We start from the raw sequence: 22161 nt of genomic DNA on the forward strand, positions 1-22161 counted from the left end.
ACCGTAAGCGGCGCATTTATTTGCCAAGCGCACTTTTTGCATTTGCCAAACAAGAGTGCGGCTCCTGCCAGGACGAAGCCTTGTCCTCCGTCTGTTTGAACACGAGCCTACACTTTGGTCCTCGTCCTGGCCGAGTACTTTGCACCTGTGTTTGCACTTAAATCGAGTTTGCCGTTGATGAGCAGCCCGGGACAAACAGACGAACGGCATGGGTGCCTTGGGTACTTTGGGTACTTTGGTTGCTTGGCCAGTGACCAACGGCGATTGTAATTGCGGCGCACTCACCACATTCACAAAGTCCTGGAACGTCACGTAGCCGGGTCCTGTGGGCAGCTTCGCCTTCTTGGCCCGCTCAAAAAGCAGCTCCCGCTTGTTCATAGGCACTTGGGATAGGAACTCTGGCGACTTGAGGGCCACCAGGAATTCCTCGACGGATATTTCGCCAAAACCCTCGGGATCGAACTGCAAAGTGGAAAAGGTAATTGTACATAAGTATAATTATATGTATTGCTTTAGGATTGGCTTACTCACCATATCAAAGAGGAGTTTCCATTTCTGTAGGCAAATTTAAAAAAAGAAAATAATTATAATTATAGTAGAGGCATGGGTTTCAGGATTTCCTATTGGAACTCACATCTCTTAGTAGCTCCCGACGCAGCTCGGCTTCATCAAAGTCCGAGTTCAGGGACGTGTGTTCCGTATCATAGCCGGCATCATTGGTGCATTGCTAGTAATTGGTAGTAATCAAGATTAGAGATTCGATCTTATAAGTAACTCTAGCACCTTACATAGCGCATTTGGGTGTGCGAGAGGGATCCAATGGAGGCCAGGGATCCGGCGATGGTGGATATGTGTTCGATGTCGGCCAGAGTCTCCTGCTGACTACTACCGCCGGCGTTTTGCTGGCTGGTTGGGATTTCCAGGGCCCGCGAGCTTCCTCGCTCGGAGCCGGGCCACATCCTGCTGTTCCTGGCTATCCAGGTTTGGTTTTGGGATCAGGGTGAATCGTTTTATTGGGGACTGGCAGTGGTTGTAGCGATTGGAGTTTAGCTGTGGAAAAGTAATTAATAAGTAATAAATATTTTTACTATTATTATAAACATAAACTAAATATGTATTGTTATATATTTTTAAAATGTTTGTTTTCCGTATTCCCCAAGGGGAGCCACTGTGCAGAGCTTTTCAAGCTCTTTTCCCCAAAAGCTCTTTTGGTTGCAGTTCAAATTGGACGACATAAATTCCACCACCGATTTGGTCGAGTGCGCTGAGATGTTGATTCTCGCGCGCTCATGATTTTCGAGTGGTGGTTCGAGTGCCGCCGAGGTCGGGATGAAAGGGATTTTCTCAATAATAATATTCCTTGTTTTGTGTTTGGGGGGCCTGTGAAATCAGTTTGCTGCAATTTGACGTGACTGGAATTGTTGCACTTTTCGCGGGCCCAGAGAAATACTTCCGGTGTTAATCATAGACTATAAATCTGGTAATCAATACCATAGCCTATTTCATGACCGCTTTACATATACCCTTTTTTTGTCGACTTGCATATCTTGGCCTTTGTTTTGATTACCACGGCAACGGTTTGTTGTCGTTTTTCCCTATTTTCCGCTGATAAGGAGGTTATTGATCCTGCTGGAAATCGAAGGCACACTGCGCAGAATCCGGCTGGCAAACAATTGTTTTGCATTTTGTTTACGCCTCGTCAATTGCCGGAACTATTTTGTTGTGGTTTTGTTGAATTAAACTAGGCAATTGGCATTGATTGAATGGTTTTGTTGGCACATGAATGAAATTCGCTTTCTTCTCCTTCCAGTGAAAATAATTACTTTTGATGGCTTTAATGCTACCCCCGGTGTTTTTTGATTTCGCTATTGTTCGAAGCACTTCTTTGCTTGCACTTCTCTGCTGGGCTTTTGGCAATACTCTTTTCTGTTATTTATTTCACTTTCATTTACCGTTTTGCTGGCACCCGCGAACGCAAAACTATTGCACATTTACATCCAGGCACAACAAACACGCCAACTTTCCACCGGCAAAATGACAACTGACAAAGGAGAGCTGCCAAAATGGAGAAGACAGAGAGAGAGAGAAAGAGTGGGGTTGCCACGTCTCGTCTCTCTGGGGATGCAGGATTCCCACGGCACATGCGCTCCGCCTGGAAAGCATTTCCAACCCGTTGGCATTTCCTTCCTCCCCTGCGCCCACCCACCCGCTCTGCGAGGGATCGCATGACGCAATTCCAGAGCTCGGCTCTCACACCCCCGCACGTTTACATACCCCGCAGTTCCACAATAACATCGACTACGCACCCCGCCCCCCGGATCAAGCACCATTGCATGCCAATGTAAAAATCATCACTAGGTTTTATGCAAACTGAACGGGGATTATGCGATCGAGATGGGTACAGCTGATGATTAGCTACTGAAAATTTGATGAATGGAACTGCAGGGGAGATGCAGCTTTATTGAAACTTACACATATCACATACACATAAAGAAGAGGAAGCTATCCTTGCCACACTCAACACTCTGCTACAAAATTGCGATTGTAAGGTGATGTATTATGCATACAGTCGAAATTTCCACTAACAAAGTTGCAATTAATTAATATGTTTTGTAAAGCTAACTTAAAATTTGGAATACTCGTTTCATAAAGTTTTATTAATAAAGTAATAAATTCTTGAAACAGATAAGTTTTATGGAAGTTCCTGAGCTTTATTTGAGTAAGAGCTGTACCAAAAAATTTGTAAAAGTTACTTTAATCGATCAAATTTCAGAAATCATAAACTTAAGAAAAGTTCCACTGTAAGAATATGGGACAAGCAATTCACAAAGGGCTCTCGTGTGATTTTGGATGATAAGGAAAGTGTAAGACACAGACGTGATGACGCTTACGAATCAAATTATATATATGTATATACGTAATATAAGGTAATAAGCTAATGGTAACGTACACTGCTATTAATTTTAATGCCAAGCGCAGAACTTTTAAGACTGTTACTTGCAATATTTACACTCGCTTAAGCCTAGCCTAGGGGTCTATATCATATAGCTAGATTATGTAGAACGATCCTCCCGAACTTGGAGCTACTAGGGTTCGTGATGCGATAGCGCAGTAGATGTGATGAGCGGGCGTTGAATGATGAACACAAATCAAGGAACAGGTAAACAGATGAACAGATCGCATGTGGCTAGAGAAAGAACTATCGATCCAGGGAATTGAATTCTTAAGGATTTATTTTATCTCCAGCTGTCTTGCTTGCTACTCAATGTCTTCCTCTTTCCGGTTTTAACAATATTTACACTTCTGACGGCCTAAAAAGATCGCTGGCTTACAACATGTGATACATCATATACATATATAATCTAGTAATTATGTAATTATCGAATATTTCTGCACGCTTCTTCATCATTAGATTTAGTTGCTTAACTCTCGCATAGCTTAAACTTGCATCTATCTGCTGCTCTCTGCTGTAAACATAAAAGTCAAGGAAGAATCTCTTGAACCATATAACACTTGCACTTGCCTTAAAACGGGAAACAGAGGAAGCAGAAAAAAAACATTACAACAAACTCGAATCCTAAAGCTACGTGTTATCCTAAATATCCGCGCTTAGCCCTCGACCATACGATCCGATCCGGATTCGCACTGCTCTATGACCATGCGGGCGATGCGCTTGATCTCGCAGTAGGGACTCTCGTGCTCGATCAGCTCGTTAAGGATCTGGATGCCGTTCTCCTGCTCCACCAGCTTGCAATATTTCTCGGGATAAACCTGGGGAGAGATGCAAAATAAATGGGTACACGCTGCTTACCAAATAAAAACGGACTTTGCACTCACCTGTGTCAGATTGGCCAGGGCCCAAACCGCCCAGTGTTGGCACTGGGGCGTCTCGTAGCAGCGCACCAGACTGAGGATCGGCTCAAAGCTGCGGTAGTTGATGTTCCGCTCGCTCTTGATGTTCCACCGCTGAATGGCGGCCACCATGCGCTCCAGCACGTGCTCCCGGCTGGGCGTCTTGATCGTCCAGGCATCCGCTCCGTCCGAGGCAATGTGCGCCAGCACTCCAGCCGCATTGTAGCTGACCTGGAAGCGCAGGTAGGCATGGTAAGCACTGTCCATCTCTCTCTCCCGCACTCTCGCCACCACACTCGCACTAGAACCACCCACCTCGATGCCATCACTCAGGGAGTCCAGCAGGCGGGCAAACACTTCAATGAACTCCTGGGTCATCAGCTTGGGCCGCAGCCACTTCACCTCAGCCACATTGCCCAGCAGGCCCATCATATTGCGCAACAGCTCGTCACGATCCGGGAAGGTCTGTTATAGAAAAGGACATATCGGCTTAAACATTGTAGATGCAGGAGATATAACTATTTCTTTATGAAACCGAGGACTTTTGTTGGCTTTCTCAATGCAGGTCTTGAAGATCCTCTAGTATGACAGTAAAGATAGTGCTGAATCTGATTTCAGTCGCAGTTTGTTGCGCTGTGAACAACAGCAAGTCTCTTAAAACTTACATGTAAACACTTAAGGAAATACTCCATGCCACGTCCATCGAGGAATCTCTTACAATTAATAGCAGTCTCATCGGTTACGTTCCACATGGTGGACCAAGCCACCTCCATCACATCGTCGAAGACGGAGCGAGTCAGGCGATCCTTTATCAACGTGAACATGGTCTAAGGTTAAGAATATCATCATGAAGTACAAATTCCAGCTAGCAGTTGATAATCAAGACATACACTAACTACGCCCAACTCGCCCAGGAAGAGCTTTTGCCGCCCATCCACCTGGCAAGCGAGTGTGTTCAGCAGGTAGATTGCGATGCGCTGAACAAATCCCTCTTGTTCCGTCTTGGAAACGCCGTGCAGCAAGATCTTGATAAGACGCTCGTACTCGAAGAGCTGTAAGCCAGAAATTTAGCTGAACCTAATAAGTTAGATTAGGCGAAGCTTACCACATCGACTGGCATGTGAAACTGGGTGAGCGTGAGGTAACCATTCCGCAGCATGGTGTCGTCTGTGATGTGCATCTCCATGCCATTAAGCAGCGTACGAATGATGTGATTGCGCAGTAGAGCTCCAAACTTGGATCTATCCCTGCCCTTGACAATGTAGAACAGCGTGGCACTAGTGTAGAGGAAATTCGGATTAAATACTGGCTCTACTAAGCTTCAAATTATAAACCCACCTGCCGGAGATTTGCATGTGCTTGAACTTGAGATGTCGATCCATGGCGGAGAGCACAACATCCAGTGCCGTGTGTATGTCCTTGCAGTTCTCGAAGCGGAAAAGGTGGTACAAGTCGTTGAGAACTCTTGTCAGAAGCACTGGTCTGTCGTGATAATAGCGGGCTGCAGTAAGGATTTGCTGCTCGTTGGCATCGCCAGCCACCTCCAAAGCTGGAATATCGTGTCTTTTGCATGCCCAGTGGGCCGTGTGATAGAGCCCGAGGAACTGCAGCGGTCGCTGGGTGCGTGACGCTAACCCCGGGATGTCTGTCAGGGCAAAGTGTTGCTCCATTTTGGTGCTCGGCTGCGAGCCACTGGTACTCGTCGACTCCTTGGTGGCCACACCGTTGCCGGCCAAATTCGTGCCCGAGATATCCAAGTGTGTGAGATGCCGCAGGTTGTCCATCAGCATCTCCAGCGTCTGATCAGGCAGATCGTAGGTGCCGTGGCCATTCCCGGAACTGGAGATGGATATGTCCAGTGTGCACAGACGCCTCAAGCAGCAGATCGCATGCAGCTGGTTGGCGATGGGCCACACATTGAACAGGATGAGCGTATGCAGATTGGGCAGCGAGCCCAATGCCTCCAGGCTGAAGTTGGCCAGCACACAGGAGGTCAGGTCCAGGTGGCCCAGATCGTGTAGGTGGGCGAACTGCAGCCGGTGGTGCATGACCACACCATTGAGCACCAGCCGCCGCAGATGGGGGCAGGTTAACTGGAAGTCCACTGGCTCTTTTTCGTTGGGCTCCGCGTACTGCAGCAGGTGGGAACTGATTCCCAGCTCCAGGGATCGCAGACTGTCGCCGTAGTGGGCCAGAAGGTGGTGTGAGCCTACGGTTATCATGTCACAGTACCACATGGACAAAGCGAACAGTTTGTGGCGCATCAGAGTCTCCAAGCCTGCAAAATGTAACAAATCATGTTAAGGTTGTTCAGCAATAAAGATAGAAGAATAGAAGGTAGATTTGTTATCAATCAAGGTAGCTTGAAGGTAGCACATATGTATAGCAATGTAAGTATGCAACCCACTACCAAGTTTAAATAAACTTGCATCTGATTTTGAACAAACTTTTTGAGGTGTGGTTGCAAGTATTTAAATTTAAGTTAGATTGTTGGCGTTGTTTTGAAAGTCTGTCAGATAGTATAAGTTCCAATATAAATTCCGTTCAATTACTATTCAATGACTATAGTGCTCAATAGCAACGGATCCGGAGCACACTACGGATGGCGGGCACAGCTCACCTATACTGCTCAGGGTGCTGTTGCGCAGATTGACGATCTTGAGCGAAGTGCGCTGTGTGTCCTCGAAGAGGCGGATGACGCTGTCGTCCAGCGGACGATTGAATCGCTGGTAGTTCTCCAGGAAGCCGTCGCAGATCTCGTTGGGCAGCACGATGCCCGGATTGAGGCCGCGCTGTCCATCTGGGCGGTGGCTGCTGATGATGTCCAGGTTGTTGCACAGCTTCTGGTAGGCGATCTCCTTGAGGGTCAGCGGCTCCTCGTCCAGCGAGCCGTCCTCCATCAGCCGCACCTTGCAGCTCATCCTGGGGCCGCAGTTCCTGTGCTCCGCCAGTGGGGCGTCAATAGTGACTCTGTTGTCTGAAACGAAACGAAGAGACGGAGTCATGATTCATCAGAACTTCTACTAGCTTTAAAGTTGTTTTTTGGGTATTTGATCTACGTTATATGTACATTTCATCATCGTGTGAAATATTTAAATTATCAAACTCCCAGTTCTTTGAAGTACAAAAGTGATAAAACGGAATCTATAAACGTTATAAGAGAATTTCAACCCCTCAAATAATGACTTCATGTTGCGATTATTATAGAAATGATCTTATAGTGCTGATAATAAAATTGAATTGAAAACAGGTTTTCTATCAAAAAATATTTTAATACAAAACTATTGGGGACCAGCTATTACTTGTAATCGCGAGATAGGCACATGTAATGCGCTCGATTTTGATATCAATTCGATTTTAGCCAATTAATTCAATACTTTGTTGATTAAACTTGATTTCACAGCACCTCATGGAGATTACAAGTCATGATTGAATGGATGAGTGATTCAACCTTTGAATCACATCAATGAATGAATGAAAGCGCCCTTTCCGTTTCAAGATTACGGGCATGGGTTTAAATTAAATTATTTTCCATTGAGTGAATTCAATATTTTGACATTTTCAAATGAGCTTAGCATTAACGTTTTAAAACTGGGCTTACAATGCTTATTATACTACTGTCTATGAGGACAACCTTTAGGAAATGACTCGACATTCACGATTGTGTACTTTTTATCGTTGGTTTCTGTAAGATTTGTTAGGTTCTTTTGTTTGATAAGCAGAAATTTCAATTAAATTAACCAGTTTTGTTTGGTTTACATGTTGCACATTTTGTTGCGCATAGGAAGTGGCCTGACCTCAAAGTCGAATCGGCTCCGAACTTTTGAAACTCGAGTTGCCATGGATGACTGGCCAATCTTGCCCAGGCTTTTCCACGCGGGCACGTGCCATTGTCTTAATCTGTTTTCGGTTCTAGGTTCTCGGTTCCGATAGCTATGTACCCATATTGTTACATAACCAATTGGCCAGGCGAGATGGGAAGCATACGGAGATTGGGATACCAGGTGCATCCAGGCAGAGGGTAATCCCATGTCACAGCGTGTGTGTATATGCACAAGGGGCAACTCAAGTTCCGCGGATCTCAGAGGCACACACATATATCATGTATCAGCTACCAAGGTATATACACATGTACATAAAGAATGCCAACAAACAAATGGCTTGCGTGTGTCTCTGTGTGTGTGTGGGTGCGTAGTTATTGAAAAAAAGCACAGAAAACACAATAAAAGCGTCGGTCTGTCTGGCTTATCTGTCCAACAAAACTAATCGGAGTGACCAAAATACAACACGGAACTGCGAGCAGCGACAGTCAGCTGTCCGGATATTTTTACACGGAGTCCCGTGCCCGTGCAGTCCGACTGGCCGTGGAGCCCCACGCTTTCTGTACCTTTTATTTTTCTTTAGTGTCGCCCCAAAAAAGCAGCCTCCAAAATCCCTCGCTGCTTTTGCTTCTGGCTTTGCGTTTGTCTTTGCCTTTGCTTTTGGTTTTGCGTTTTGGGTTTGCTGTGCCACTGCTGCTGCTGCTGTCTTTGCTTGCGTTTGCCAGCGAATTTTCCGAACTGCGAGCGATTTTTCCGCGATTGCGCAGCGTTTTACCGTTACACGCGGCACTCGAGCACGAGCAAATTGTAATTGTTATTCTCCAATTTCTCGATTTGCGTATGGAAATCACTTCATTATTTTGATTTCTATTTTCTTTCTTCTCGCTGGTGTGACCAGATACTCAATACGCTCAGAAACCAAATGCTCTCGACCCATCACGACTTCGCACTAAAAAATACCGAAAGTATCCTTTCAAATTTGAAAGTTAAAAACCCAAAATTCTGGAATTTCAAATTCGTTAAAATAATAAGTATGAGGCGAAAATAACGATCCCAGTTTAAACTCGCCACTATTTAAGGATACAGCCCGCGCAAGAAAAAAAGCCACTTGAATGGGAAACTATAGTTTATTTCGTAAGTTAAGCGCTGAAATTAATCAAATGTAAATGTACACGTTGTTAGTCGGCCGCGATGTGCTTAATTGGGATCTGAATTGTGGTTGGGATTCTCTGGTTCCGAGGGGAAGCAATAATGCGAAAAGACCGAGAATCGCTTCCCTCGCTACGGGGATACTTCTTTTCTTTAAGACTAAATCACTGCGTTGCAGAATCATCATAATCGTATTGTATAATCTGGCTGCCGTGCCGCATAACAATGGTCGCTTGTTTGCGGACTGGCGTAATAAATAATAAACTTGCATCTTTTGCGTTTTAGGTGCTACGTAAAAAAATGACAGAACAAATGTCGGCGGGAGCCACATGAACATCCACATCCACAGCTCCCCTCTAACCGGACAGATCTCCCTGATCGAAGATGCCCTGGTCGTAAAGCTCGGCCACCACTCTCCGGCCGCCGAAGAACCTGCCGTCGAGTGCTTCCTTGCCTCGCACGGCCTCCGCTCCTGCTGAGAACTCCACAAATATCTTCACAATGATCTCCGCCTCGTCGTCGTCCTCGTTCTCCGTCTGCTTCTCGTTGAAGATGATCACCCGGCTGACGGTGCCGAATTTACTGCACTCTTCCTGGATCTCCTCCTGCAGCGTCTCGTCCACGTCCTCGGGACCAACCATATTTCGCAGGATGATTACACGTGAATCCACCGGTCGCATTAGTCGCTGCATCACCAACTGCCGTGCGCTCTGGCCCTTGATGGACATGTTCTCCTGCTGCTGCAGAGTCTGCACGTCGCCCTCGTCCATGAGTTTCTTCTGCAGCTCCTCCTGCTGCTTCTCGTGCGCCTTCTTGATGTTCTCCGAGAGGTTTGCCGCCGTGACAGCGGCATTATTCGCAGCGGCTGAGAGTGCGGCAGCAGCTGCTGCTCCATTGCTGGCCTCCGCTCCTGTCAGCGTGGCGACAGAGGGCACTATGCCCACACCAACACCGCCGACGGTCATGGGCAGGGTGGGTGTGGCCAGAAGGGCGGGCGGCGGAAGAGTAGGCACCACCGCCTGTAGAGGTTGCAGGCCAGCAGGAACTCCAAGCAAACTGGGAGCCACCGGACTCGGTGCCTGGAATATTCCGGGCGGAAGAAGAGCAGGAGCGGCCTGAGCCAAAGCAGGATGCAGAGCAGCCGCCGACGTCGCTGCCGAAACCACTGGCATTGCCCCCACCTTGGTGACCACGGCTCCAGCGGCCATAACAGGTGTGTTCTGCGACAAACCGAGAACCGCATTGCTGGCCACCGCATCCAAGGCCTGGATCTTTGCCGTTGCTGCCGCTGCAGCCACAGCCGCAGCCGTGGGCATCGTGGAGTTCGTTGTGGGACAGGCCAGGGCATTCGGCGGCGTAATGGATCGACCCACTCTGTTAAAAGTATATGCATTAGATATTCCGCTTATACTCTTCTAAGCACAACCCACTCACCTCAGAAGCTGCCCTCCCAAATCGAAGAGATTCATGCTGGCGATTGCCTCGTCCATGGCCTGTTTGTTGGCGTACTCGATGAAGCCGTAGCCCTTGTGCGTGTGCAGGGAGGTGCCCTGAGCCAGCTTGCAGTAGAGGATGGGGCCGAAGGCCTCGAAGACGCTCTTGATGTCCTCCTCGGACAGATCGGGATGGATGGAGGCCACGTAGATGCGGTTGAAGCTCTTGGCCTCCTCCTGCACTTCGTCGATCACCTGCTGGGCCTGTGGCATGTTACTGGGTCGGCCTACCTTGATGTTCCTGCCGCCCATGAGGGCTCCGTTCATCTGTTCCAGCGCCAGCTGTGCGCCCTCGGGTATCTCGTACTCCACAAACGCGAAGCCTTTGTGCTTTTGCGTGATGGGATCCCAGGACATGTTGATTGATTTGATGGGGCCAAAGGGCGTGAAGGCCACGCGAATTGTGTCCTCTTTGAGCTCAAACGAAATGCTGCCCACGTAGACTCTGCAAAATTGATTAGTTAGTAGTACTCGACTTTTAGGGAATGATGAAGTGCAAGGAGTTCGTGTGGTCAGATCTTATCAGCTAAGAGCGCACAGTGAGTGGACCACCAACGACTGCCTCCAGTAACGCGGAGCTGCAGCAGTGGGACCCAATCTTCGCAAGACTTTTACAGAGTTTACATCATGACACTCAGCACGACTACGATTCCTGATTCTCCGCAACTCACCTGCACATGAGGGCCAGTGCCTGTTGTCGCTGCACCTGCGTGCGCTGAGTGGCCAATTGCTGCTGCTGGTGGGCCAGCGTCTGCTTCATGAGCACCATCTTGATGCTCTGCTCCATGGCGTACTTCTTGGCCTTGCTGACCAGGTCGTGCTGCTCCGAGGAGAGCTTGGGCAGGGCGCCGCCCAGGAGGCCGAGCAGCGCCGATCGGGTGCCCGGACCGAACTTGACATCGCCCGTCTGCTTGAGGTCGTACAGGGGCTGCGAAAGGTAGGGAATTTTCGAATCCGTGGACTTGCCTAGAATTGGGAAGAGGGATTAGTGCATCTTATACTGGGAGGGGTTTCGGTTCAGTTGATCATCAGCTATGCAATTTGTTTGGGATTCGATTGGATTCGATTCGATTTGACTTTTCATTTGATTTGACTTGTTCGATTGATTTTCTTTCTTTCGTTTTTCATTGTCTTTTCCGAAGGCAAAAGTGGGTCAGACAAATTGGTCAAGAGATTGCGTTTGAAACCGCTTAAATAAAGACAAAAACTGCCTGCTGCCTGCAAGAAAGATGAAGACAAAAAAGAAAAAATAAGAAAACAAATTGTTAATCATATAGTGGTGGCTCCACAAGCGAATCGGATCATTCGCACTTTGTAATGGAGCGCGTATCTATCGATGGGCAGTGTCGCTATTTTGGTCACGATCATTTCAATCAATATTGGATACTTAAGGTTAATGCTTTCGCTTTCTTTCTTTCTTTCGTTTGATTTGCGTTGGATGAGAGTCTATGAGTCTAGCGATTATGCAGAGGGGCTTGAGTTTTTGTCATTTATTTGTCAAGGCTGGAAAATGCAAGAATAAAAGGGGAAAGCTCCCGTCAAATAAAACATATTCGCTTATCGGTAGGCAATTGATTCAGATACGTAGTGTATGTGATTGGTGCAAGTGTGGATATTAAATATACATGAATAGGAGTTAATGTGTCGAGTAATGTGTGTGTAGAGTGTGTGTGTGTGTAATGCGTATCAAATCAAAATTCATCCGCCGCCACACTTCCGACTTGTGGGCGGCAAACCGAACTGGGCACACGGCGGGATGTCCGGGTAATCCCCTCCAGAAAGAAGCGCGCGGATTGGCCGATCTCCGGATCCCGCGTGTGCCCAGCTCGGTGCTGGCGAGAGTAGTTTATAAAAATTAGAAATTATAAGCAACCTTAGGTGCGGTTTCGTATTCGTAATCGATTTCCATGAGTTGGGGCGCGGTAACTGACTTGAAGAAGGGTCACACACATTTTACATTGCTCAGTGATAAAAAGAGAAAAATAAAAAAAAGAAAACAAGACGCTGAAACGATAATAAGAGCAACAATATGTTTAAGTTGGTTAGCTTCTCCACCGCCCTACCTACATAAAGCTGTCCTCTACCCTCGGTTAATGTTTCGCTTATATGAAAACAAAGCTCGGGAGGAGCGTGGCCGACCCGTGGGCCGTCAGTTAATGATTGCTACATGCGGATGGTGGTCGGGCTGATCGGGATAATCGATTGGCAACGGATTGAGTGAGTGTTTAGTACCCCGTTTGCTGAAGGACACGGACGCGAGACTGGACGGACGTTGGATCTGATCTGAATTGATCTGAACTAGCTAGGACAAAACACAAAACCATTGGTACTTAGTGTAAATGCAACCAGGACAGGACCGGAGCCAGACTCAGAATCTCAAACATGGTTCAGGATCAGGAACAGGATCGGGATCGTTATCGGATCCTGGGATCGGTCCCCGGCTGGCGGCACACGACGACGTGGTGGCGAGGTGGTTGGTGGTTAGAAGCGGATTAATGTCGATGTTCTGGTTGGGCTGTGGCTGTTTTTTGTGGCTGATTGGTAGTAGAAGTAGTAGTAGTAGATTGGTAGTGGAGTAGTAGTAGTAGTAGAGTTATCTAATTGGTCATCTCTCTCTCGATCTCGAATACCCGAATACCTCGATTTCGATCTCGATTAAACTTAGTCTTAGGCGGAACAAACTTAAAAGGAGAAAAACGCTTACGAGAACTAAAAAAGAGAAATATAGAAGAAAGAGAAAGAGAGAGATAATAGTTATACATATATGCATTTTGGATTAGTTCTGGCGATTCGTCGATTCTCATATCGTATCGGTTCGTTTTCGGGACCGGGAGCGGTACCGGGACTTGGACTCACTGATGCCCTAGTTTTATGAACAACACGCATTTCATTGCGCTTTTCGCTTTCGTTATTTAGCATATACATATGCCTGCATTTGCTCTATCGACTGGGGATCGCGCCCATTACGACATTTGGCGATAGACTGACTCTCAAATCGATTTGTTTGACTCTCACCTCACCTCACACCTCACAGTCTGAGTTAGAGTTCATCGTGCGTTTATGAAGTCTGCAATTACTTAAGCAGAACAAAAAGAAAAACCGATTATTTAGTGGCGTCAGTGCTGCCCTTGGATGCAACGGAGTAGAGTAGAGTAGAGTACAAGTACAAGTAGGAGAGAAAAATATAAGATGTGCTTATGTTTTATGCTTGGACAACCAAAAAATACAATACGACTTGCAAGGCCGGCTCCTCGTGGATTCCGTATCGTGGTTTTGGTTGCACTCTCGATTGAAACCTAGGTGCCAAGCTCATTCTCAGACATACACAACATGTTTTTTGGGTGTTTGTGGCGATGTGCTGTTCGCCACGGCAATATCATTCCATCATACATAGCTATTTATAGACGGACAGCTGGGAAACTCACCCGAGTCGGAGCGCGATCTTTTGGTGGCCGGCATGTCGCTGATCTCGCGCTGATCATCCGAACGCGGCGATCTCGATGCTCTGTCGTTGCTTCCCTGTAAGCGAAGATACCGGTTAAAAAGGGGTTTCAAAGATGGTTATTTCTTAACATTTTAACACCCTTGCAGAGCATTTCACTACCTGAGCCTGCAGCTTAGGTTTTTTTACAGCAAAAGATAACAAGAGATAACATTAATGCATGATAAGTCAGCAAATGGAGATGCTTTCATTCATATTTTGAATATCTGTATCTACCGAATGACCATATGTTCCAGTCAGGCCCCCTCCCCTTCCCTTTCCACCCTCAGGTAGATCCGCGTGTGGCACCAAAGGGCTGTACTTCCACTGCCATGAAGAGGAAGTCGGAGGCGCGGGAGCGCGTGGTGTTAATTCGGATGTGTATCTACCCGCCGGGGCTGGCGACTGTGACGTCGTGGTGCCAAATGGTGGCAAGGTCACGACGGGGTGCTCCGCGGTTGCCGCCCGCTGCCACCCACACGCCCCCCCGATAACCCTTGTGGCACCGAGAAGCGCTCGCTGCAACGCCAGTGGGAAAGTACCGAAAAAATGCGCAAATTTCACAGGCCAGCGAAACACGCGATGTTGGAAACGGGTTGAAAAGGCTTTGCTGCGGAGAGAGTGCGTCGCGTTTTTCTTGTACTAACCATGCTCGCTGTTTTCCGGATGTTCTAGTGGCGATTTATTGTCCGCAACGCTGTGATTTGTTTAATTTTATGCGCTTGCAAAAAATTTTTGTCAAGATGGATACGGAATGGTGATGGCACTTTGGGTCGATGCCTGCACTGTTCGATTATCCGATAGAAAGATGGAGTTATCTGGCAACGCTGACAGTCGATAGGTTTTGGAGAAATTGTGGAGAAACTGTGGAGAAATTTTAAAATTTGAACTCCCTTAATCAGTTTTAGGTCGGATAAGCAATAAAACGCGTAGGTTTGCCAAAGAAATTTGGGAGTTAAGCCAAAAATATTAAAATTGAATACCCCTAGTGAGCTTATTAGTTGGATCATGCAAGCAATGCCACACTGCCATTCGAAAAAAGTCCCGAGTTGATCGCCAAAAAAACACAACCGCAAGTGCACAAAATTTGGCTGGCCTACGTGATGTTCATAGCTCAAAGGAAGTTTAGTGTGCACAAAGGACAAAATTGCAGCCAAAACGCGAGTTTTTTTTCCATATAACTATGGTGTGAAGATGATGTTCTCGAGTGACTAAGTCTGACTAATAGCAATTATCAGTGTGTCGTCTGACCGACTGGCAAGTAAGTGCATTCGTTTTCCAAGTACAACTGCATGTAGTTTTTCTTTATTCAACCCTTTTCTTAAGGACTACGACTAAAATTAAACTATGCATTAATATTTACAACTCTCGGTCTTTCTGTGAGAGTTTTCCCCACTGTTTTTGGTTAGTTTTTCCTGAATTTTGTTAAGTAGTGCACGATGGAGATGGTTGTGGAAACTAATCACACAGATAAGGCAAGATTTTGCGCATTGTGGGTGAGGTTTTTCCATTGTTCTAGTATCGAAAGTATTCACAAGGGGAAGCAGGAACTTGGACAGTGACGCACTTGAATGGATTAATTACAACAGCTTTGGGTGTAATGATCGCATGTGGCCGCTTAAGATCTACAGGCTCTTGGTATCCGTGCGTAATCCGTTTTTAAAGCTAATGTCAGTCGCGCGACTTGCATTCATTTCAAACATGACGAATTCAAAGTAAAAATCGAATAAAAATTAAGAAATCGAAAAAATGGTGAACCAATTATGATGAAGCTTTGAGCTAAAATCCTAATTGTGGCGTAAAATGATCCTACGAATAAATTAACGAGACCGAAGCACGCTCCCAAGATCGCTAAGTACAAATGTTGCTTCGGCTTAAGTAAATGGTTTGGTTTGGCGAGTGTTAAGTGTCCCAGGCGAGTGTTAAATTTTGGGCTGCTTTTGCTGTGGTGGCTGTTGCTGTTGCTGGTTGGTTCCTAGTAGTGCTGATCGCCTGGGTGAGCACCTTGGCGGCTAACGGGGTCGAGGGCCGGGCGGGCAGCAGCTTTTCAAGCTCGAATACACCAAATCCGCACTCGACGACGGCGACTATCACAAGGTTCAGTTTTGAGGGGCAGGCTGGGCAGTTGGTTGTCCGTCTGCCGCGCTCTAGTACAGGTCATCCTCCATGTTGTGGATGAGTATCTTCTTATCCTCCTTGCAGCTGGACTTGGACAGCGTCTGCTCCACCAGCTTGGGATCGAAACAGGGCTGCGAAATGCAAATGCAAAGCTAGTTAGAGAGTTTATACGGAAATATGGTTGGTACTCTCTTACCGTTTCGCAGATGTTCATGTTGCAGCAGTTCTCTATCGTGATCTCGCACTGCTCGGTGGCCAGTGGGCGGTTGGTGAGCGGCGTGTCTCCTGCCGAGTTGGTTCTGGCCTGCTTGCGAACAACAAAGGTCTTCCTGATGCGTGGGCGCTTGGGCTTGTACAGGCGACGGATTCCGTGAACGATCACCGCCACCAGGAGCAGGCTAGACACAATGCCCACGACGAGGATGATGATCACGCTGCTTGTCCACACGGTGGGCGTAAGGCACACGTCCAAATGCTGGTACTGCGGAACAGCAATGTTGGTGCTATTGGCTTGAGCCAGTTCCTCACAGCTAAAAGGGTGAAAACATGAAAAATTAGCTAAAGTTCCCAAGGCATTGATCAGAGTAGCAAACTTACATGCTGTGACATCCGAAGGGCACATACATCTCCGGCTCGTGTTTCAACAGACGGCAGAAGAGAGCGCAGATCTCCGTGGAGTTCTGCTCGCAGCGAGCTCCTCCAAACTTGGCGGGACACTCACAGCTCGGCGCTTCCGTCTCTTCCTTGGACACTCGACAGTGACCACCATTAAGGCACAGTCCAGCGCACACGCTCACCTCGCAGCGCTCGCCCGTGAATCCCGGCTGGCAGTAGCACTTGGGGTAGGCCGACTCCGACATCTGGCATGTGCCGTGGACGCAGTAGTTGTGGCACTCGCGGATCTCGCAACGGGAACCCTTGAAGCCTGTGGGGCAGATGCACAGATCCGTGGCAGCCTTGTATTCACCGTTGTTCATGCAACGCTCGTTTTCGAGTACTCTCATCTTCTGGTCCAGCAGTGAGCTTATTTCGAACTTCCTGTTCTGCTCATCCACGCGCTGCTTCACCTTGCGCACGATGCTGGCGCAGTGGTGGTCATTCTGCAGCCTCTGGTAGAAACCGGTGCGAACCACAATGCCGCGCGCCTCCTCGCTAAGATTGGCAACACGCACCAGCGGACAGTCCTCGGCCACCGGCTCCGGGTCCTTGAAGTCCGTGGCATCCGTGGAATCCTCCTCCTCTGGCTTGCTGGTGGTGGTTACCCTTATCACCGGCACTTTCGGGTGACTCCAAACGGACCTGGTAGTACGATCCGTCCAGTAGATCGCATCGTTGGTCACGGCCAGGTTCAAGGGCTCGTGGTGCTTGTCCTTCAGCACCACCTGACGATCGGAACCGTCCAGCCTGGAGCTCTCCACCGAGAAGAACACGCCCTTCAGGTCGTCAATCCAGAAGAGGCGATCCGACAGCTGATCCACCACAATGCCCCTGGGCATATCAATGTCCGAGTTGACGATCACGGTCCTATTGCTGCCATCCAGATCGATCCTCTCCACGGTCGGATGCGTGACGTTCGAGTTCGTCCAGTACAGCTTGCGTCGGCACACGTCCACAGCCACGCCATCGGGTCGTCCACCCTCCGCGCTCAGATCCACCAGAACCTTGGGCGCCGCAGAGCCGTGAATGGGGGCGAAGAAGATCTTCCTTTGCTCGGTGTCCGACCAGAAGAGGTTCATGGTCAGTGGATCGTAGGCTAGTCCTGCCACAGACTCATTGCCAGTGCGTGCTATCGTTTGCTCCACCACGTGGTTGGCGGCTATGAGATCCCTTTTCAGGGAGAATATGCTGCCGTTCCGGTGCTTCAGGTCGTTGAAGTAGATCAGCTCCTCCGACTCATCGAAGGTCAGGGCGGACAGCTCGTCGAACTCGTGGGCGGCGGTGGCTATCGTCTGCCAGGAACTGTCCATGAACTGGATCTTCGTCCTCAGCGTGACGGCAAAGTCTGCAAAGCAATATAATTAGAGTTTAGTAACTGAAGGAGTTAAATAACTGAATGAAAAAAGGTCTGCCTCCATTTTTTGGTGTTTGTTTATGTTGAATTAGTCTTATCGATCGCTGAAGGGGCTCAATAGAGCAAAGCAACTAGTTTTTCCACGCGGACTTATTTACCGACCGATCACTGGACATGACAGCTACGTGCTCAGCATAGTGATTCACTGCCTCATTGGTCTTGGCATTAATAATGTTAGGATAATCAAATGAATATCTACCAATCTAATCTACACTTAGATATGATGTTGTGCAATTCGAAAATAGTTTCTGTAGGACTTGCAGGTCGGCAAACGTGCCAGATAGCATCACTTTAGCACATCGATAAGAGTAAGACCCCGTGCTTTATTTGCGGAAATTAAGCTCAATCAAAAGGCGAAGGCTCCAAATTGTCGAGCCCCCGTCGACGGTCATCAAAGTTGCCAAAAGTGGCGCGAATTCCAATCAAGCCTCGCCATTTGTGGAAATTGCGACTCGAATTGAGTTTTGCAACAATATTCAGGCAGTGAATTGCCAACGAACTGCGTTTTATTTATATTAATTGATTACTTAATGCCGCCGTGGAAAATCTAACGCCCGGTTCGGAACCATGAGAACCTGAAATGTGTCTCAGGTCTGGAGTCCAGACTGATAAGGCGTTGTAAATTAGTCAACAGGCGACGAGGATCTGAAGACGTCAACCTGCGAAAGCCGAGGGAAGTCCCATTGATACGTAACGTCAATCTGTTGACCTGCCAAGTCAGCCATAATCACTTGGGAGCCTTCTATAAGGTTATTCAAGGCTTTTGCTGGTATCTGATTTTGGTTGGCGCATTTTCTGAGTGTGTTATAAATTAAGATCTGTATATAATGGATAAGCGGGTGTAAAACCATTTTATTAGCCACTTAAGTCTGTCTCTGATGCATTTCAATGCATGAGTTAAGCTCTTAAAACAGCAACGCCTGAAGCCTGAAGCATTTCGATTCAGTATCAGCTCCCTAATCAATGGTAACCTTGAAATTTGTATACAAAAACATGGCCGCCTCAAGTTTGGTGTGCAAAACAATGGTGGCCAGATTTGATAAGAGGTGATGCGTTCCGAAATCTGACTTCGCCCGCACTTCCTCCCCCCTCCCACGAGTGCCAAATCCCAAACGGGATCCGAGAACCTGTTGCCAACGTTCTGGGGGCGTGGCGTTTGCTTAATTAGCCAGGCAGGTGGGCAAATGCGACACCTGCTGCCTGCTGCCATGCAAGCGAGTAAAACAAACAATCCTGACTCGCTGCATTCAGCTTCTCCGCTCGCGGAAATGGGAAAACTGCAGCTGGCGGAACAGAATCCGAAATGGCAGCAGTTCCGCATCGGTTGGATCTGCTGGTCGCAGGTGTTGTGAAAGTGTCAGTTCCTTAAACAATGGCCATAACCCCATAACCAATCGATCAGATCGATAATCCATCATCGGCGACCTGGTCATTGGCCCTAGTTTAATGGCCAAAACACCTTTCTAGGTCACTGTCGCGGGGGAGAATAGCAAAAGACCAAAACAAACACCTAGATGTTAGGCAAACAAGTTATTTTGGACTATAGTGGCAGCGCGTCTCTGAAAATCCTAGTTGCAGAGCCACGAACATAGTTATTGGTTATTCATGATTCATGCATATATTTCCCACAAGCTGGCCAATTATCGATGGTTGTAAAAAGAGCTGCAAAAAACAACGCATAGCCTAGCCTAGCCAGCATTTACCACTCGAATCGGAGTTGCGAACGAACCTTTCCGTCGACCTTCTCGTTTGAGGTCAACGTTTTTATCGATGCAGAAAATGCTAGATTGGCTGTATACCACAATTGCCTAGTTCGTTGGCACAGCTACGCTATGTGCTATACTACTAATTCATCCCCATCACTCCTAAAACAACAATTCTTGCTAAACTATCAACACTCACTTCTTACAGACTTTAAAACATACATTATCTTATTTTGATTTTGGTAAGTTTAGGTGAACTTCTTCATTCGTGCTAAGGCAGCACAATCATTAAATTAAAAATATCGTATTTAAAATTAATGTAAAAAACCAGACTAATAATAACTCGTTTCCCATTATTAAGTGCTTCAAAGTGAAATGGTATGTGTTAAAATGAGTTTTTTTTCAACTGTGATAAGTGTTTTCTAAGCAATGCATCATATCGTTTCTTGGAGTGGAATGTTATAAGTCACGAAAATTGCTAACTGAAGTGATTGTGAAGTGTGTGAAACAGTAGGATATACTGTTCCTGTTCCTTGTGCATAACCTGACAACAACTGAAGTGATTGCGGTTTACAATGGGCTACTTGAAGAGTCCGATAGAAGAACGGTGGTCAGTACTTCCTATGACCAGCCAGCAATATAACTCATGAAATAGCCGGTGTCTCGCGAAATGCCAGTTCGATATGGGGTTTCTTGGCGTCACGGTGCGATTTCCACCCATTAGCATTATCTCTGAGCGATCAAGTGCTAATGAAACGCTCGGAAAAGTTCCCGGTTCGCACGTGGGCTATGGCTATATGCTTTCTGTGTGTTGTGACCAGATCGGGTTCCAACTGCTCATTCAATATGCTTCTGGGCTATTTACACATGCAATCTGTGCTCGCCCGATTAGAAGGGAATTAAATGGATCTTTCGCCTCGGATTACGATTCAAAAATTCCACGACAGTCGCCAGCGGGTTTTAAGTTATACACCCATACACCTAGCAGCTCTGGGCCACGAATTCTTCGTTTGAAACCGAAACTGAAACCCACGGAGCTGAAGAAACTTTAGAAATCGCAGCACCAGCAGTCTCCGAAATCTAAACAAACCGGCAAACCCGGTGCTGTGGCATACGTGACAAAGTAAGTCGACCACATGGCGGCTCGCGTGGTGGCAAATGCCGTGTACAGGGCAACTTCTCCCTGATGAACCCTTAGCCGATTCCCATTAATGGACTAAAAATGCATGTTTTCGTAGAGTTCGAATCAATTTCCAATTCAAATATTTACCTTCGGCTGATGGTCAGAGGATTTCCAGATTGGAAAGTTGGAACTCAACGAACTCTAAACATTTCGGGAAGGTTCAACTGTAATTTACGGTTGGTTTTTGCCGGCCACGTTGAACCCAAGTAAATAGAGTGAGAGAGAGAGAGTGTGAGAGAAATGCTTCCAGGGGAAAGCGCACCAACAACATAACGCCTAATAACAATGAGTATCTGGCATTAGAATTTGGCCATTAGTTATCAGTGAAAAGCGACGTGTGCATTGATAGCAAAAGCGCGCCTCTGCCACTGATAAAGGAGATAAAAATGAAATCGTTCCGAACGGGGCAGCTCCGATAGTCAGCTGATAGCAGGCATGCTACTGCTAATGTCAAGCGATTACATAAGACCACCCTTCACTGACTGCATTGTTTATGTCGAATTGATTTCTTATTCTAAATAGCGACCGCGGAATGAAGGTTAAGCTCCAGGGTTGCCAGAGGGCCAGCAGGTGCTCCTGCTCCTGCTAACTGTTCTTTTCCTCTTCAATTCCCACTGGAAGCTGCTCTTACCCCACTCCAGTGGCGTTCCATGTGTAGGGGACAGCAGGCATGTGGCAAGTAGTAAAACTAACAGCACATCCATTCCAAATCGGATCCGGATCATCGTACAGGTGGATTATATAGCCAACGAACACCTGCGATTGCACAATCGCCTGGCTTTATGGTTAGGTTGCGGGAGTTGGAAGCGCCTGGCCGTAGTTCCTGTTGCCTGGCCAGTTGGAGGGGGTTTTGCGCGAAAGAAGGATAGGGAAGAGCGCGCTATTTTTACGGACTTTTGGAGGGGGCTTCACAGAACGCGCCGCGGAAACCGCTTACGACCTTTCGATCCGACAAGTTTTCTTAAACTAACTTTTAAAATGACTTGATTTGATCGGAGGTTGCACATAGCGGCGGGGAATCATAGATATGATTGTGAAATATATCGATATGTTCCGATGTTTGGCAGTATCTATCGGGACTTCCGTTCTCGTCGGCAAAAATACTGCTTTAGCAATCTCAACAGTTTATTTTTTATATAGATAAGTACGAAAAAACACGTAGCTTATGCCCCAAAAATCACAAAGCACATCTGCTGTTGTAAGTACACTAAAGCAAGCCCAAAATCTGGCTTTCGAGATAAAGAACAACAGCAATAATTTTCAAACTACACGTAACGGCTAAGAGCGAGC

The 22161-nt window shown here is 47.2% G+C and overlaps 4 protein-coding genes across 9 annotated transcripts; all 4 read right to left on the minus strand.

Moving 5' to 3' along the window:
• Positions 1 to 107: 107 nt before the first annotated feature.
• On the minus strand, positions 108 to 2030 carry LOC122616394. Its single transcript, XM_043791835.1, has 6 exons — positions 1953 to 2030; positions 789 to 1050; positions 635 to 727; positions 532 to 555; positions 198 to 462; positions 108 to 145 (listed from the first exon to the last, which is right to left on the minus strand). Exons 2-6 carry the CDS (start codon positions 957 to 959, stop codon positions 108 to 110), a joined length of 591 nt encoding a protein of 196 aa, XP_043647770.1. The 5' UTR covers positions 960 to 1050; positions 1953 to 2030.
• Positions 2031 to 3215: 1185 nt separating this feature from the next.
• LOC122615729 (protein zer-1 homolog) lies at positions 3216 to 8565 on the minus strand. 4 transcript variants are annotated; one of them, XR_006325872.1, is made up of 9 exons: positions 8240 to 8565; positions 6473 to 6829; positions 5191 to 6130; positions 4958 to 5129; positions 4743 to 4904; positions 4518 to 4679; positions 3838 to 4317; positions 3524 to 3771; positions 3216 to 3464 (listed from the first exon to the last, which is right to left on the minus strand). XR_006325872.1 is itself a non-coding variant. In XM_043790809.1 (9 exons), exons 2-9 carry the CDS (start codon positions 6771 to 6773, stop codon positions 3610 to 3612), a joined length of 2295 nt encoding a protein of 764 aa, XP_043646744.1. In that variant the 5' UTR covers positions 6774 to 6829; positions 8240 to 8565; the 3' UTR covers positions 3216 to 3609. The 4 variants fall into 4 exon arrangements, 2 of the variants coding, with proteins under 2 accessions (XP_043646744.1, XP_043646743.1); XR_006325871.1 differs by having other exon boundaries at positions 3216 to 3467; XM_043790809.1 differs by having other exon boundaries at positions 3216 to 3771; positions 3838 to 4083; positions 4168 to 4317.
• Positions 8566 to 8781: 216 nt separating this feature from the next.
• On the minus strand, positions 8782 to 14598 carry LOC122615649 (poly(U)-binding-splicing factor half pint). 3 transcript variants are annotated; one of them, XM_043790688.1, is made up of 5 exons: positions 14444 to 14598; positions 13741 to 13834; positions 10987 to 11281; positions 10257 to 10760; positions 8782 to 10196 (listed from the first exon to the last, which is right to left on the minus strand). In XM_043790688.1, exons 1-5 carry the CDS (start codon positions 14444 to 14446, stop codon positions 9179 to 9181), a joined length of 1914 nt encoding a protein of 637 aa, XP_043646623.1. In that variant the 5' UTR covers positions 14447 to 14598; the 3' UTR covers positions 8782 to 9178. The 3 variants fall into 3 exon arrangements, with proteins under 3 accessions (XP_043646623.1, XP_043646624.1, XP_043646625.1); XM_043790689.1 differs by lacking the exon at positions 14444 to 14598 and having other exon boundaries at positions 10987 to 12319; positions 13741 to 13823; XM_043790690.1 differs by lacking the exons at positions 13741 to 13834; positions 14444 to 14598 and adding an exon at positions 12189 to 13307 and having other exon boundaries at positions 10987 to 11818.
• Positions 14599 to 15079: 481 nt separating this feature from the next.
• LOC122615648 (protein cueball) lies at positions 15080 to 21891 on the minus strand. The gene is made up of 4 exons (XM_043790686.1): positions 21503 to 21891; positions 16512 to 17916; positions 16111 to 16444; positions 15080 to 16045 (listed from the first exon to the last, which is right to left on the minus strand). Exons 1-4 carry the CDS (start codon positions 21594 to 21596, stop codon positions 15944 to 15946), a joined length of 1935 nt encoding a protein of 644 aa, XP_043646621.1. The 5' UTR covers positions 21597 to 21891; the 3' UTR covers positions 15080 to 15943.
• Between the last annotated feature and the right edge of the window lie 270 nt (positions 21892 to 22161).

This window comes from Drosophila teissieri, chromosome 3L (assembly GCF_016746235.2).
Source record: "Drosophila teissieri strain GT53w chromosome 3L, Prin_Dtei_1.1, whole genome shotgun sequence".
Classification (NCBI taxonomy): Eukaryota; Metazoa; Arthropoda; class Insecta; order Diptera; family Drosophilidae; genus Drosophila; species Drosophila teissieri.